The sequence below is a fragment of the Lycium barbarum genome, chromosome 8 (genome assembly GCF_019175385.1).
Source record: "Lycium barbarum isolate Lr01 chromosome 8, ASM1917538v2, whole genome shotgun sequence".
In the NCBI taxonomy this organism is placed as follows: Eukaryota; Viridiplantae; Streptophyta; class Magnoliopsida; order Solanales; family Solanaceae; genus Lycium; species Lycium barbarum.
The window spans coordinates 83,354,635-83,372,399 of NC_083344.1; the positions used below are offsets into that span (position 1 = coordinate 83,354,635).

Genomic DNA, 17,765 nt, shown 5'->3' on the forward strand with positions numbered 1-17,765 from the left:
GATCTTGATCATGATTACATTAAAGAAATCCTTTCTTCTCCTACTATGAAAAATTGGAAAGCCAAGATACATGAAAGGAAAATCCTTCATTTCAATTACTGTAGCAATTTCAACAGTAATACTTATATCAGCAGGCACATTCTGATGCATATACAAAGAACTCTTTGCCATGTTAATCTTCTGCCCAGACACCTTCTCATACTTCTTGAAAATTACCATGATCAACTCTATTGATAACACACCAGCTGATGAGAAAATAATGATGTCATCTACTTATGCCAAATGATTGATCTTTGGACCCCTTTTAGGCATCCCAAATCCCTTAAATTTTGAAATATGGTGTAAAGCATTTAAGTTCCTTGTAAGCACTTTAGAGGTAAGTATAAAAAATGTTGGAGATAAAGGATCTCCCTATTTACCTCCTCTGAATACCATATCTATCAATCTCTCATAAAATCCTAATTTCCTTAGAAATGTTGTTAGGAATAGCCAAGATACCCTGTCATATGCCTTAGCCATGTCCAACATCATCACCACATTTTCATGCTTGGTCCTTAATCTAATATCTGCCACAATCTCCTGAGTAAGCAAACTATTTTCAACAATACTCCTTCCTTTAACAACACTAGCCTGATTCAGTGAGACAATATCATCCAGTTTCTCCACTAACCTTTCATGAAGTAGTCTTGAGAAAATTTTGTTCAAAAAGTTGCTCAAACTAATTGGTCTCATGTCTGAAAATGTTGATATAACATCCTTTTTAGGCAAGAGTACCAAATTAGTATGTCTAATGAATCTTAGTAGCTCTGCACCACAAAAGTAAGCAATCTCCATCTGCACAATATCTTCCTTGATTATTTCTTAACAAGTCTGATAGAACAAACCTGTAAAACTCTGGACCACCTGCACTCTCCTCATTTAGGCTAAAAAACACTTTCTTAACTTCTTCCTCAATAGGCATGCCCACCGTTTCTGTTTTTATATCCTCATCAATGATCCTAGAAAGGTGATCTAAAATTTCAAAATCAGAAGGATCTTCCTCTTTAGTAAATTGATCTCTCTAGAATCTTAAAGCGTTCTCTACTATCTCCTCTTTTTCGTCCAGCCAGTTTCCTTGTTGATCTTGAGTCCTATTCACTTGCAGCCTCTTTCTTCTTCCTTTTACATAAGCATGAAAGAATTTAGTATTCCTATCCCCATCTTGGAACCACTGCGTCCCAGCTTTTTGCTTCCACAATTCCTCCTCTAAGTGCAAAATTTTTGTTAACTTTGCCTGAACTCTGTGAAAACTCCCCCTGTTAATTGAAGTTGGTTGCATTTCAAACTGTTGTTCATGTACTTTAATAATATCTTCTAGAGTCTCAATATCTTTATATATATTCCCATAAGTCTCTTTACTCCACTGAGTCAAACATGCCTTTACCGTTTTCAATTTGTGATGAAAAAGAGTAAAAGGGTTTGCCACAAAATCCACAGACAAAAATCCCTTTACTTTATCTAAAAAGGATTCATGCTTCACCCAAAGATTCAAAATTCTAAAAGGTTTCTGAATTGGTTCATTATCTCCTGAGTAAGATATTAACAATGGAGCATGATTAGACCCTATTCTTATCAGATCAGTCACTTCAGTGCCAGGAAACTTATCTAGCAAACTTTGTTACCCAAGCATCTATCAAGTCTCTTAAAAATAAAATCCTCTCCACTATGTCCATTCCACCATGTATAATTGCTGCCTTTAAAACCCAAGTCCTCAATATTACAGTTCTGAATACAAGCCCTGAAGTCTTGAATTTCATTTAAAGTAAGTAGCAGACCCCCATATTTCTCAGAATCAGCCACAATAGAGTTGAAATCCCCACCTACCAACCAAGGATGTTGAATATTATTAGCCAGATTTTCCCACAATTTCGTTCTCTCTCTTTGAGTACATTTTGCATACACCAAGGTGATCACCATTACCTCATTTGTACCCACAACTCTTAAATTGAGGTTGAGCTGCTGAACATGATCCATCAACACATTAACCTCAAAAAGGCCATCTACAAAAGCAGTTCACCAAAGCATGCTGCATTCCTATTCTCCTCCTATAGTCTTCAATTTTTTCTGCTACCTGAAAAGGCTCCAATAATCCCACAAAACTAAAGTGATACTTATTTTGCATTTGAATGAGTGTTGTAAAGGCTTCCATACTGTTAACCGACCTAATGCTCCAGAAGGTACCGACTTCAGAACCAAATCACATATCCATAGGATAGTAACATCTACAAGCTAATGCCCAAAGAATGGCATTTAGACCAACTATGCAATTTAAGTACACAATTACCCATATCATGGCACAGGTACTCCATACAAATGTTCGTCACCTCTCTAGTATCGGGATCCCCTTAGTAACCCCATTATCCCTCTTAATTAGGTTCATTTAGACCAGTCACGACACTCTATATAAAGTACAAAGTCTCAACCTGCCTGAAGTTAGGTGTTTGAATCACAAATTCTGCTAGACTTTTCATACGACCACTGAATGGCCCCAATCTGGTCAAATATGGACTGCACATTTGAACACAAGTCTATCGGTACCCATATTGACATAGATATAATCCGGACCCAAAATGGAACCCAAAATTGGATTCCGAGTCAAAAGGGTAAATTAGAAAATTTAACCAAAATTGGTCTACCATGATCTACAGAGCCTAGATACCAAAAATCAACCCAATCCCATATCAATTTCATGATCAATTGAAGAAAATTCTTATTTTTTAGCTTAGGGTACATGTAACATCCCATAAATCCATATGGAATGTGAAAGCATTTTATAAGTCTTTTTGAACCTTATAAGTTAGGTTATGTTCACAATTCGGGACGTAGAAACCAAAACAGGGAGTGTTGGAATGAAAATCCCATTTTCAACAGTAATTGATGAATTCTACGATGAAAGTATGGCCCGTGCTTCAATGTACGGCCCGTGCTTCGATGTACGGCCCGTACTCTGTGGGTATTCTTTGGCTTTGCAAATCTGAACGTTCTGGAAATTTTAGGAAAAGTGCGGCCCCCACTTCTGTGGGTATTCTTTGGCTTTGCAAATCTGAAAATTCTGGAAATTTTAGGGAAAGTGCGGCCCCTACTTCAAAGAACGGGACGTCCTTTCTGTTGTCCTTTCCCCATGTCTCAACAATTGCCTCTATAAAGTTCTTGGAAGTACGACCTGAAAGAATGGCCCGTACTTAAAAGTACATCCCGTCCTTCTTAGATGTACTTTTCTCGCATCCATCAGAAACTATATAAACATGGGTTCAGTTAATTTTATCACCCTTCACCTGTTCAAAAACCCTAGGTATGAAAATTACTTCTCAAAACCTCCTATTTCAAGGGAGTAGCAAGATAATCTATTTCAACAGAATTCAAGCTAGGGTTTGGGTGATTCTCCTCTAGGAAAGTAATCTGTTAAACTTTGTATAACGTAATTAAGGTATGTCTCTCTTTTGAAAACTGGTTTTGAAAGTATGTCTCTTTTAAAAGGTTATTCATTGAATAAAAAGGTGAACTTCTTAGGAACTGAAACTCTATTTCTTGCTTTAATTATGGTAAATGTGCATGAGGGTACAAGCCCATATTAAACTTAGTTTGTATCATTCTCTAAGTACACCTATAATTTTATACACGTTTTTCCTCTATAAGAGATGATCAATAACAATGACTAAGAATTGATAGTAATATTTTCATGTTGAATTGTGATATTGAAATCTTGTTTAAGGGAGTATAAATGTTTTCAAGATATTCTTTGAAATGAGTTATCTTTACCATATATCGCATAATGAACTTTAAAGCTAATTGATGATGTGACTACCTTGAGACAAATTGTTAATCGGCTTTTATGCTATGAACTTTATTGTTGTCTTTGGCCTAGCTAGTCGGGAGGACGGCAGTCACTATGGATCCTAGTGTGGTAATTGCCTAGCCATTCGGGAGGGAGAGTGGCCACTACCGGGTTCGCTACCCAGAGTACAGTTTATGCCTAGCTATTCGGGAGAAAGGATAGCCACCGTGAATTACATATTCCGGTGTGGTGTGCTGTGAGTAAGTAACCTGTACGGTCATCCCTTCGATGTGATTGATTCTTGTGCCTGTATTGGCATGTGTGATATTATTGTTCTTTCATAGAATTGTTGTTGACAGTCATGATCAATTTAAAAGGCGTATTAGAAAGTTGTAACTTGAAAAAAGGCTTCTTAATCGGTTTTGATAATGCTTACCGAGATACACAAGTTGAATAACTGTTTTTACATTGATTTCACATTGTTTTCAGAACTGATTTCTTTAAGTATTATTGTGCTCTGTTTTCGTATTACTTGTTGTCCACTAGGCACTCATTGAGTACGAAGTACTCAGGAATACCATTGTTGTTTTTGATGGCATGTTAGGTAATGGAGAAGAGCAGGTCCTTGATACTTCAGGCGCTTAGGAAGGACTTGTTGTTGTTGCTGACTTGGTGAGCCCACATGTTCATTCGTGGGACACCCTCATTATATTTATTCATTATTTTAGCTTTTTAGCGGGTTGTGTCCCGATGTGTTAGACAATCATTCCTTATCTTAGAAGCTCCATAGTTTACATTCTTATGGGTAGTTGTCAAGTAGTTTAAATCTTAGGCATATGTTACATTTTGATTAAGTTTCATCATATTAAAGACTTCCGCTAATTTAATTCATATATCATGATGTGATTGTATTTATCTTATAAACTGTTGGAGGTGAATATTGAACCTGGCGGGTTCAAGTGTTGTTATTTCATCTTTTAGGTTCTTCCGATGTTTTTTCATGACGTCGGATGTCGGTCACGTCTAGGGTGGGTTTTGGGCGTGACAGTTCATGAACCCCCAATTCTATCTTAGGTCATGATTTATACCCTTAGATTCCTTAATAATCATTGATATAAGCATAAGGTGAAGGTTAGAAACTTGCCCACTTGATAATCCTTGCTAAACCCTCGAAAATCGCCCTTAGCTAAGCTCCCAACTTCAAATATGTGAATGAAAAGCCTAAGGTTCGAAGTTAGGAATAATTATCTAATTTCTGCCAGTGATCTCGCAGATGCGGCCCCGCACCTGCGCCCTTTCTCTCGCATATGCGGAACCTCATTAAATCCCTTAGGTCCGTAGATGCAGACCAAACGCCACAGAAGCGAGCACACATCTGCAGAACAAGTGTCGGAGATGCGACGCATCAGACCCCATAAAAATCTAGTGTTCTCACCCATTCACCCCGAAATCCCGAGACTCATCCGGAACCTCCCAGATACACACCGTGTATGCAAACCACTCTAGAATCATGCTACGAACTCATCCGTATCCTTGAAGTTTCCAAAAGCGGTCATCTTGACTCGGTGAATCCCAAACGCCGAAAAATCAACTTTCCAATCAAAAGACCGAAATATGCCTGAGCCCCTCGACAATATTACCAACTACTCTACCAAGTTATAATCTACATTACAGACCTAATGGAATGGACAAAATCCCCAAAAGGTCTCATCTACCCCCGATGTTGACTTTAGTCAACCCAATAATTAAGAATTCTCAAAAATTCCATTTTCTCACTCAAAATACATCCGAACGCCAAGGGAGTCGCGACACCCATCCCCACAAGCCAAAACACTCTAGAGGATCTAGGGTGAAGGTCCACTGGGGTAAAATAGGCAAAATAGCAAAAAACATCAAAAGGACATAACGGGTCGTTACATAAGGAGTGATGAAAACACAAGTAAGATAGGTATAAAGCATAGAAGCATCAACGAAGAAATCTCATGTGTCAATCAAAATTCATGTAAAGAAATCTAAGATATCAGCTAATACCCAAGGTATGGCATTCATGCCAGACTACATGACTTGATACTTCACAAATTTCCATAACATGGCATCGATACAAAATACAAGTGCTCACCATCTCACAAGTATGGGAATCCATTTTATTCCCCATTACCCCCTTTTTATAAGTTCGATGTTCACAAAAAAGCCTTGCCCTTTCGAAGAGCCTCGAAATGATCACAATTTATTCAATTACAGATTCTACATTAGCATACGAGTTCGTAGACACCCATATTTGTCACGACTAAATTCACGGGTTGTGATGGAATCTAGACTATCCCACGGTAAGCAAACAATCCCAAAATAGTCAAGTAATTTATAGAATAAAGCAGAAAAGTTAAATACACATGAAACATTATCTAACAGTATTAATTTAGATATGTGAAAATGCAAAAGAATATCTTAGTCTTACAAGTACCAACACCTGTCTGACTCATACAAGAGATTCTAACTAAATTTTACAAGTCTTAAATAATACATAAATGGAAAGGTGTCTCGAAATAAAGATAGATAGTATAACATAAATAGAAAGATCTAGGGCTACGCGTCCAACTGTAGCTCACCCTAAAATCTGGAGTAGGATTACGTCGAGATCAACCACCATCCTCGAAACTGGAGCACGAGTCTATATCTGCACCCAAAAAGTGTAGCAAGTGTAGTATAAGTACAAACCGCTAGTACTCTGTAGGCAGCATAGGCCAACAACGAAGGAATCACGCATAAAGTATACAAAGATTGAAAATAGACTTAAGGAACAATAAAGCCCACAATTCTCAATCTTTACCCTTTTGTCATGCTTCACCAAATTTCATGAGTAATTATGTAATCATGTAACAGTGCAATGGATCAAATGAATGCAATGCACTGGACAATCTTATACCTGGTAAACACATGTTGTAGGCCATGCCTTATAGTCATGACCCATAGGGGACTCGTGAGGTCCATATACCTCTCAACGCCTTATAGGCCATGCCTTCTTAGTGGGATGCTTGGGTCCATAAATTATTCTCTCCCATGGTTCGTAATATTCAGCTTGTAGATGGTCTTCCCTTCTAGGTTTCCACCGTGCATAATATTTACTATCAAACAAGGTTGATTACCCTTGACTTTACCTAATATGTGGTGCAGTGTTTATCATGATCTTCTCTAAAGTGATAAGCCTTTGAGAAGAACCTGCTCTGATACTATTTGTTAGCAGTTCATAACCTAGGGTCTTTCCCAATGATGACCTACTTGTTTCCAATGGACAGAATACATTACCTAACCTGTTATATGAACGTGTTTACGAAAAAAAAATAAGTTAAACGGCACAGTATTTTTACGTGCAAACCACCCGACTCACAAGGGTGATAAAAACCATGACCTAGAGACCTGTAGGATTTTTCCCAAACTCCACTACAACATTGAACCAACTGCAAATTAAGATACAAACTCTGCAACTTAATTCCTACCTCAGCCTTGCAACCCAAACTATGACTAGCAAGCTATTTTCAAGTAGTGAACTCATACTTGAAGTTACTGCCACGACCTAAACTGGAGGGCCATGACGGTCACCTGACCATACTAGTCAAGCACCACCTGACATACATCTATAATATCAACATCAACATAGGTGAGCCAACAGGGCTATCATATGACACTCAATAAACTCACAAAGAACATGCATGTATCAATCTGTTTTGAAAGATCCATCTGACTGTACATAGCTATCTACAAGTTTCAACTGGAAAACACAACACAACGTGGCTGGGACTGGGCCCCGCCATACCCATACACATGTGCACACATACGTATATATATACATATATATACACACACACAACCATGTTAACTCCTGCCATCTACGAAACAAATGCAGTGCATCAACCTCATCCGCTGAGCTGACATCCTAATAGATGGATCACCAACCTATATCTCAGAATCTGCTGGCATGAAACGCAGCCCCCTAAGCAATAGGGGAGTTACTACGAATAAAGTACCGAGTATGTAAGGCATGAAAATAGCATATACGTAAGAATCATGAAAAGCATCTGAGATATACGAGTTAATCTGTATATCTGAATGTATCTGTGTGACTGTATATCTAGTAATGTCTATATAACTCTGTATATCTGGAAGCGCCTCTAAGGGCGTAGGACATGCATGCTTTCTTTCAAAAATCATATACATGAGTCATAGTATAAGTGTTAGTGCTATGGAATGTACAACACGATCCATAATGTTAGTGCTGCGGAACGTGCAGTCCGATCCATATATCATATCGGCCCCTCTATGGGCATCATCATCATTATCATCATCGTGTACCAACTGATCAGGTGGTAAAGTGTATATAACGCCTATCCCTTTCCCCATACCCCACATACATATAATATACACGTATATAACACCTTCTGGTCATGGGTCAATGTGCATATATATAAATGAATGCAATGCATAAGTAAAATGAATAAATAGAACTCTCGGAGTGACATAAAGTCGTACCACCTCTGATAGACATCTTTTGAGCTAATATCATTAATATACGTAATCTCAAGACACATGGACAGAAGGGATCATCATAAAAAGGGGTACAGGAACATCAAAGGCTATAGTATTCCTGTTGCTTCTAAGAATAGAGTAATATGGAAGCTCGTTCATTCATTCGTTCGTTCATATCATAAGGGTCATGCCAAAATGAAAGAAAAGATAGCCTTAACATACCTGTATGACCTCCTCCTTAGTCTATAATTAAGCTCGCAGAATCTCCTCGTGTCTACAACAAGATAAATGATATCATCATCAACAAACAGTGTCTCAACTATCATACTTTGCTAATCTTATAACCTATGAAAAATCGGGAAGCACCTCTCCTGTTTATACTACATCTTAAAGGACACCAAGGGTCATCAACATCCCAACAACAACAACAATCAAATGTAGCAACAACTACAATATAATCCAATATAAACCTCTTCAATTACTTTAAGAATCGTATTGAGCGGTAAGCTCATTTAATGAATAACAAAGCGTCATTCAGACCCAACCCTCCTTTAAGTCAGTCCAACTCTCCCTTTATAACAATATGCATATATTTACTCTATCATATTTAGCTCAAAATATCCTTAAATGTATTCCAAACTAATCCATACTCCTGCGCTTAATCCTTTACTTTCTATTCGTAGATTTCATATATTTTCTTATCTATGTTTTCCAACTAACAAATGAATAATCCCAATAACCGTAGTGGCAATATATTCAGGCTATCATTCACAACTTAAAACAATTAGAAGTCATACTTAACCATTCAAAACAGCCCCTACAAAACAATGGCTTAACTTAACTTATTTTGTTGTGGACTTGTGGTGTTTGGCCTCAAACAACTTTACCAACATCAAATTAAGCTAACGCGCGACCAAAAGGGTGTTTTGCATACGTTAACAAGTGCATGCAACCCAAGAACCATGACTGAATCAGTTCAAATTCACCCTTAATCATTATAAAATATCATAGGCTTGCTATTCTTGTAGTTTCCAACTTTCTTGAAGGAAGATTTGGTTGTTTACACTTGATTTTTGCGTTGGAACCTTAGGATTATGAAGAGACGGGTTTTGGGGGTGTTTGGGGTCTGTAAGGAGTGAGAAATATGAATTAGAATGAACTGTAGGCCTTTCATATATATCAAAATGTTTCCACCACCTCAAGTGGGTCCTAGCGAGAATTCCTGTGCAGTCTCGCAAAAATATGAATCTCTCCCTGTTCTAATGTTTTATGGATGAACGGTTTAATGCGTTCGAAACTAGACTCATAGAAATTCAATTTGATAGGTGGATCACCCCGTAAATCCAAGTATATTGGGAGAAAAGCTCTGTGACATTAGACCCAAATTTCAGCAAAATTTATGAACGTAAGCGATACTTTTCGCCAACTTTTATTTTACAACTTTCTTGACTTCAAAACTTAAGATACGAATGTTATATGATTCAAGTACCTTAAAACAAGAACTCCTTAGTATATTAAGCACTCTTAGTTTGACCCCGAAGTACAGGTTATAACATTCTCAAACTTGCCGACTTTCGACAAAACTTATTCTTTCCAATTCATTTGGTGTCCAACCTTCTCAATACTTACCAAACATGATTATAAACTACGATATACATAGGATGATATTTCGAATCTCTTATGACCTCGACGAAAATTTTGCTTTCTCAATCTACGTCGATTAACTCATGACGAAACTCAACGTATAAAAGTACGGGGTGTAACATCCTTCTGCCCTTTGGAACATTCGTCTTAGATTGTTAACTTAGTGTAATTATTGTCTTGAAAATCAATGTTATTCCATATGTGCATAAATTTATAAAATATCTCTTAACTTGCAGCATTGATCTTCACATCTTAGACTTTTTATACTTAGGAGGTTTGGATGTTGTGTGTCTCAATCTTTATTTATCGCGATTTCCAGTAGATTTTAGCAGTAGCTCCTCCATTTTCCTTCGTCGCATTCGTCTTGTAATTCTTCTCTCATTTCTTACTATAGCCCTTGCTGTTAACTTGGTCATTTCCTTTCATTTCCTCTATTAGCTTATTTCATTTCGCTTCCTTCATAGATCACTATGTTGGAATTTCCCTGTACTTTATTTCTTTATATAACATTTCCCACAGAACTTGCACCTTCCTTGAAGCTATTCGCTTACCAGCTCACTATTTAAAATTGATAACCTTTCTTGGATGTTACTAACGCTTCATTTGGGAGGTGTCATTTTCATATGCAAGTCGTAACCGAATGTTTCCCACCTTAGTTCAACCTACTATCTGATACTTCATTATTCAACATCACATCCTTAGTCCTTATAGTTCCTCTTGCTTCTAATTCCAGCATCGAACTCGGTCATCTTCCTGCGGCCTGCAGTCCTTTTGAAATTGTTCACTTCGTCCTTCGTTCCTTATTTATGATCAATTATGTCGACTTCTCTATATGACAATATACTCTAAAATTTTGTCTTTCTTACTAACGATTCGACGTTGCTGTCTTTACTTTCTTGTCCAGCCTAAACCTTTACTTAGTTTTGGATACTTCTCATTCTCTTTTGACTTCGCATAGGTCATATTCATGTCCACATGACTTACGATCCTTCTGAACTGGTTATTCAATGTTTGTCTCTTCGTAACTCGCCCAAATCAAATTATCCAAAAGTTCTCATAAGTCATGCTTGGTAACATGTTCCCCCTCATAAAGCATCGTTTATAGCTCGTAATATTTTAAAACATGGGTCTGCGATTTGTCGCCTACTGGGATTCATCGTAATCTTAATTCATTAATTTTTTTTCTACTAGTCTCTTCTTGATGTCCTTTGAGTATTTACTCAATAACATAAAGGATGAATCGGTAGCTATTTGCTTACCCTTACTCTGCTTGATATAGTAACGTGTCGATCATTTTCCACGCTGGGTTATTATGGACGTTCTTCACCGTTTATCCTTTCTTATGTAGTCATCATCCTTCCATTCATTTACTAAATTATTCACGCGAGTCTCTTGTCGTATAGTTAGGAAGCACTTATAGATATACCTTCTTACCATATCAGATCAACATTCACTGTATAAATAACTCTCTGCACAATATCTTTTCTTACGCCGATATTAATACCTCATATCTATCCCTTAACTATGTCTTATAACTGGTTCTACCTTGTTGCCATTTAGGGATTTTCACGTCCTTCTTTCGTCCTCCAATTTGCACATTCTGACATTTCATTATCATATCTCAATACGTGAATGTTGTTTATGATGTTGGGGGTTAATCTCTGCATTATCATCTGCACTATAACGATTACTAAACAATATAGTAGATTCCTCTTGTCATAATATTTCTCGCTACGATTTCAGATCTCGAGGGCTTGAAATATATAAATCATTTCTCGCATAAGTCATTTTATCCGAAACAGCCCATATTTATCCCAAAATTCCTTCCCAACATAATCCGTAACCATGCCGTCTTAGCTACCGTACTCGTATTCGGGTATCTACTCATTTTTTTCCCTTTAGTGATCTACTCGCAAGGCATCACAACATTAGGAACATCTTACTTGCATCCTTAACTATGATTTCCATTTATAACTGCCTCAATAAATACTTAAAAGGGTCCAACGAACACTAGAACAATATCTCGTTCATTTCCATGTTTTCCTTTGTCTTCTTTTACTTAAATAACACAATCCACAGTAAGATGACCTTAGGCATAATCATGAATACCTTAAACTTACCTTTGGCAACAAATTATTTTAAAACTCAGGGTTGGGTCATTTTGCAATTTCCCTCAATCAACTCATAATACTGTTGACGTATATTTCTTCGCTATTCCGGTGTACCATTGATGTGGCGAAGTGTAGTCCTTTTGGGGATCTCTTAGAAGTTCGGCGGAATCATTGGGGGAACTTAGAATAGGTTTAGAGTTTTCCTTAGCATATATATGAAGAAATGAGGTACTTAATAATTTTATCGTCTCTTGTCTCGATTGAAATGATCACTTATCACATATCTTTGTGTTTCCTTCAGAATCTCAATTGTCTTAAAGTACCCACTAAAATTCTTACTTAACACCGAAGTACTCATAAGGGTTGCATTTCCTTCATACTCTACTTATCGAAGTCGTCATAACGGGTAGATATTTTGTTATTCACCTATTTCCTCAAACCTCTCTTCCTCTGTTCATAACATGTTTCCTTTCTTTTAGTCACATACGGTTCGTATATTTGATACTCTCTTTTCGTCATCCCATTTACCTTGTTGTTTCTTCTTATCATGCTTCCAACTATCATATTATTCTGTCTCTTTCTTTCCTTACTTATCCTTCCTTTCCTATCGATAGTAATTACCCGTTGTCATGTAACCATCCTTAGTAAATTCTAAATTCCATGAAACCCTTTTCTCAATCTATTGCCCTGTGGCATTGCTAAGGGTCCGTAGGGCTGGTCTGTACAAACAGATATGCTTTTATCCACAATCATGGGCCAAGCTCTGACTTGCCAACCTGTATCCGTACTATATATATATATATGTTCGTCTCATATCTTAGTCTTAGGAAAGTACATAAGGATTAGTAAACTTCTTGATATATTCGGAGCGACTGGTCTCTTTGACTTCCTCATTGTATAAGCATTCACCTCTTTCTCAACTTTCTGGTCAGAAGAAACATATTACTTCCTCTTTGTGCCCTTATCTCCTATTCTCCTTTACTTGTCACACTACCTTACTATTCGCTCTCCCGACCTAAGGTCATTTGGTAAAGTCTATACCAAAAATGGTTCCCGTTTCACCTCTAACTACTTGCTCCATTTATTTGTCATAACAATCTCACCTGTAGTGTAAACACACACCCAGTAGTTATCCTTAAGTTTCGAGAAATTTTGGCAGAGTTTCCTCTATAATCATTACTATCCAAACCTGCACACAGTCTAGAAAATACATCCAATGCCTTCCAGGGCTAAATATATAAATGAACATATGACATACAACTTAGCAACATAGGGGTATCAGCATAACAAGTTACAAGGTAATAAAACTCATATCACATATCATATCTGATCACCCCTTTTTTTTTTTTCCAAATTTCAAATTTCCCTTCTAAACTTTTTGTTAATCAAATTTCCTTATTTCCTTCAACTGATTCTACTAACATCGACGTTTCAAAAATTTACCTATAACACTCTAACATCCATTAAATTAAAAAACCTTACCTTCTTTTATTCATCATTTTAATCTTAGTATTCCGATAATTCAAGTTCTTACTGTGATCCTACTCCGAAACCTTGGTCTGGCACGAATCGATCCAAAGGTAGTTGGGGAAGATTTCCCTCCCCTTGTCCTTCTAAAAGATGCTCAGTGACACCTGTATTTTCTACAAATGTACTAACTACTTATCCTTCCAGATTGGCCACCATTTTCATTTGAACCAAGTTCCACAGACCTCATCATGCTTGGTCTACTCGAATTTCCCATCTGCAAACTCTTTGGCCTCACAGAAGGGACTACCTCATCGAATAGTCTATCATAGTGCGGAGTCCTGAAGTCAGCTCCCATGATCTGCTTGTTCCTTACCTACCCTGCAAATTCTTGTTGAATCTCTAACGGGTCTGTCTCAATAGAAGGCAAATTTTTAGATGGGTCTATCACAACAGAGGGCATGTCTTCAAAGGGATCTGTCTCAATAGAATAACTCACCCTCATATTCCTTGAACCATTAACATTCTTCCTTATAGAAGTCATCCATCAACTACAAAACGATCAAGGTTAGAATTAGGAATTTCATATACAATGACTTGGCTCTATAGCACAATCTAGAGTAAGAAAATAAGGGGACCATCCTAAATATCCTACAGCCTCCTGTTTATAAATGTGGCACGCAACACACCTCTAAACAAAACTCTACTAGACACGGCTTGTAGACAACCCTAGGACGAACTGCTCTGATACCACTTTTGTCACGACCCAAACTGGAGGGCCACGACAGGCACCTGACTATACTAGTCAAGCACCACCTGACATATATCTGTAGTATCAACATAAACATAGGTGAGCCGATAGGTCCATCATACGACTCTCAATAAACTCACAAGGAGCATGCATGTATCAATCTATTTTGAAAGACTGATCTGACTGTACATCATCTAACTATACTGGAAATCATCTGACAATACATAACTGTCTACAAGCCTCTACTGGAAAACACAACACAACGTGGCCGGGACAGGGACCCGCCATACCCATACACATGTGCATATATAGATATATATATATATATATATACATACGACCATGTTGACTCCTGGCATCTCCGAAACGAATGGAGTGCATCAAACCTATCCGCTGAGCTGACATCCTAATAGATAGATCACCAACCTATATCTCAGAACCTGCGGGCAAGAAACGCAGCCCCCTCCCCCCAAGCAATAAGGAGTCAGTACGAATAACGTACCGAGTCTGTAAGGCATGAAAATAGCATATACGTAAGAATCATGAAAAACATCTAAGGTATATGAGTTAATCTGCATATCGCAATGTATCTGTGTTATTGGATATCCAAAAATGTCTGTATAACTCTGTATAACTGGAAGTTCCTATGAGGCCATAGGACATGCATGCTTTCTTACAAAAATCATATACATGGGTCATAGTATAACTATTAGTGCTGTGGAACATACAGCCCGATCCATAATGTTAATACTGCGGAACGCGCAGTCCGATCCATATATCATATTGGCCCCTCTGTGGGCATCATCAGCATTATAATCATTGTGTACCAATTGATCATGTGGTAATGCGTATATAACACCTATCCCTTTCCCCATACCCCACATACATATAATATACGCGTATATAACGCCTTCTAGTCATGGGTCAATGTGCATATGTATAAATGAATGCAATGCATAAGTAAATTGAATAAATGGAGCTCTCGGAGTGACATAATGTCGTACTACCTCCGATAGACATCTTTTGAACTAATATCATCAATATACGTAATCTCAAGACCCATGGACAGAAGGAATAATCATAAAAAGGGTTACAGGAACATCAAAGACTAGAGTACTCCTATTGCTTCTAAGAGTGGAGTAATATGGAAGCTCATTCATTTGTTCGTTCGTTCATATCATAAGGGTCATGCCAATATGAAAAAAAGGATAGCCTTAACATGCCTATATGATGTCCTCCTTAGTCTATAATTACGCCTGCAGAATATCCTCGCGTCTACAATAAGATAAGTGATGTTGTCATCAACAAACGATGTCGCAACTATCATACTTTGCTAATCTTATAACCTATGAAAAATCGAGCAGCACCTCCCCTGTTTATACTACATCCCAAAGGACACCAAGGTTAGTCAACATCCCAACAACAACAACAATCAACAATAGCAACAACTACAACATAGTCCAATATAAACCTCTTCAATTACTTTAAGAATCATATGGAGCGGCAAGCTCGTTTAACGAATAACAAAGCGTCATTCAAACCCAACTCTCCTTTCATATTTCAGTCCACACCCTTCATAACAATATGCATATATTTACCATATCATATTTTGCTCAAAATATCTTTAAATGTATTCCAAAACAATCCATACTCGTACGCTCATCCTTAACTTTCTATTCGTATATTTCATATATTTTGTTCTCCATTTTTTCCAACTAACACATGAATAATACCAATAACCGTAGTGACAATATATTCAGGTTATAATCCACAACTTATAACCATTAGAAGTCATATTTAAACATTCAAAAAAAACCCTACAAAACAGTGGCTTAACGTAACTTATTTTGATGTAGCCTTGCGGTGTTTTGCCTCAAACAACTTTACCAACATCAAATTAAGTTAACACATGACCAAAGAGGTGTTACGCATTCCTTAAGCAGTGCATACAACCTAAGAACCATGGCTGAATTGGTTCAACTTCACCCTCAATCACTATACAATATAATAGGGTTGCTACTGTTGTAGTTTCCAACTTTCTTGATAGAAGATTTGGTTGTTTCCACTTGATTGTTTTCGACGAAACCTTAGGATTATGAAGAGAACGGTTTTGGGGGTGTTTTGGCTCTGGAAGGAGTGAAAAATACAAATTAAAATGAGTTGTAGCCATTTTATATATATCAAAATGTTTCCACCGCCTCAAGTGGGTTCTTGCGAGGATGACTGCGCAGTTTCGCAAAAACGCAAATATCTCTCTGTTCCGATGTCATATGGATGAATGGTTTAATGCGATGGAACCTGGACTTGTAGACCTTCAATTTAATAGGTTGATAACCCCGTAACTCCAAGTATATTTGGAGAACAACTCTGTGACATTAGACCTAAATTTCAGCAAAATTTATGAATGTAAGCGATACTTTTCGCCAACTTTTATTTTACAACTTACTTGACTTCAAAAATTAAGATACGAATGTTATATGATTCAAGTACCTTAAAACATGACCTCCTTAGTATATTAAGCACTCTTAGTTTGACCCCGAAGTACGGGTTATAACTATCACGACCCAAACCGATGAGCCGTGATGAGCGTCTAACCTCTAGTGACCAAACACCCCTGTACTTGTATCTGGACAATAATGAACATCAAGAGCCCATAAGCAACTCAAACTGATCTCATAGTGCCTCATGAAAGGGGTGACATATGAACTCTGTACAACCTGTGTATATATACATACATGTTGAAAGAACAGTGCGGGTCAACTAGGCCGCTACATATACTGTACATAAAAGAATAGGAGCTGACAAGGTTACATCATCTAACATATACATACAACTGTCTATAGACCTCTACGGGAGTGTCAAGCGGTAGAAATGACGGGACAGGGCCCTGTCATACCCATGTGCGTATACATCTCAAAAGAATGACATACCAAAATAGGCTGCAGCTCCGGATCAAATGGAGTGCGCTGACCACTACTGGATATAGAGGTCCTATTGAACTAGACGACCTGTCGGTCTACCTGCACCTGCGAGCAAGAACGTAGGTCCCCGAGCAATAGGGGAGTCAGTACGGATAATGTACTGAGTATGTAAGGCATAAGGGTAACATAAGCATAAGCATAAGAATCATGAATGTAATCAGGAACTAAAATGTCACTAACTGTCCACATAGATTTGTATGAACCAGTATTTGTAATTATGTGCATAAAGTTGTATAATTGACAATGCCTCTATGGGCGCATAGTATGCATGCTCTCAACGATAATCACGCTCATGCATATAAATATAGGTCATAGTGCTGAGGAACGTTCAGCCCAATCCATATTCCATATAATAGTGCCGAGGAACATACGGCCCGATCCATATATAATAGTGCCGAGGAACGTACGACCCGATCCATATATAATAGTGCACCAGCTGATCAGGTGGTAATACGCATATAACTACTATCCATTTC

General features: G+C 37.6%; 1 protein-coding gene across 1 annotated transcript; it reads right to left on the reverse strand.

Moving 5' to 3' along the window:
• Positions 1–1,060: 1,060 nt before the first annotated feature.
• On the reverse strand, positions 1,061–13,915 carry LOC132607911 (uncharacterized). The gene is made up of 3 exons (XM_060321991.1): positions 13,753–13,915; positions 1,662–2,039; positions 1,061–1,566 (listed from the first exon to the last, which is right to left on the reverse strand). The coding sequence occupies exons 1-3, from the start codon at positions 13,913–13,915 to the stop codon at positions 1,061–1,063; spliced, it is 1,047 nt and encodes a 348-aa protein (XP_060177974.1).
• Between the last annotated feature and the right edge of the window lie 3,850 nt (positions 13,916–17,765).

Coding starts and splice junctions, on each gene's coding strand:
- LOC132607911 (XM_060321991.1), bottom strand. CDS start 13,915: ATGGGAGCTGACTTCAGGACTCCGCACTATGATAGACTATTCGATGAG. Junction 2,040..13,752: donor TGGCCAATCTGGAAGGATAA/GTAGTTAGTACA, acceptor CTGCTTTTGTAG/ATGGCCTTTTTGAGGTTAAT. Junction 1,567..1,661: donor GAGACTTGATAGATGCTTGG/GTAACAAAGTTT, acceptor TATCTTACTCAG/GAGATAATGAACCAATTCAG.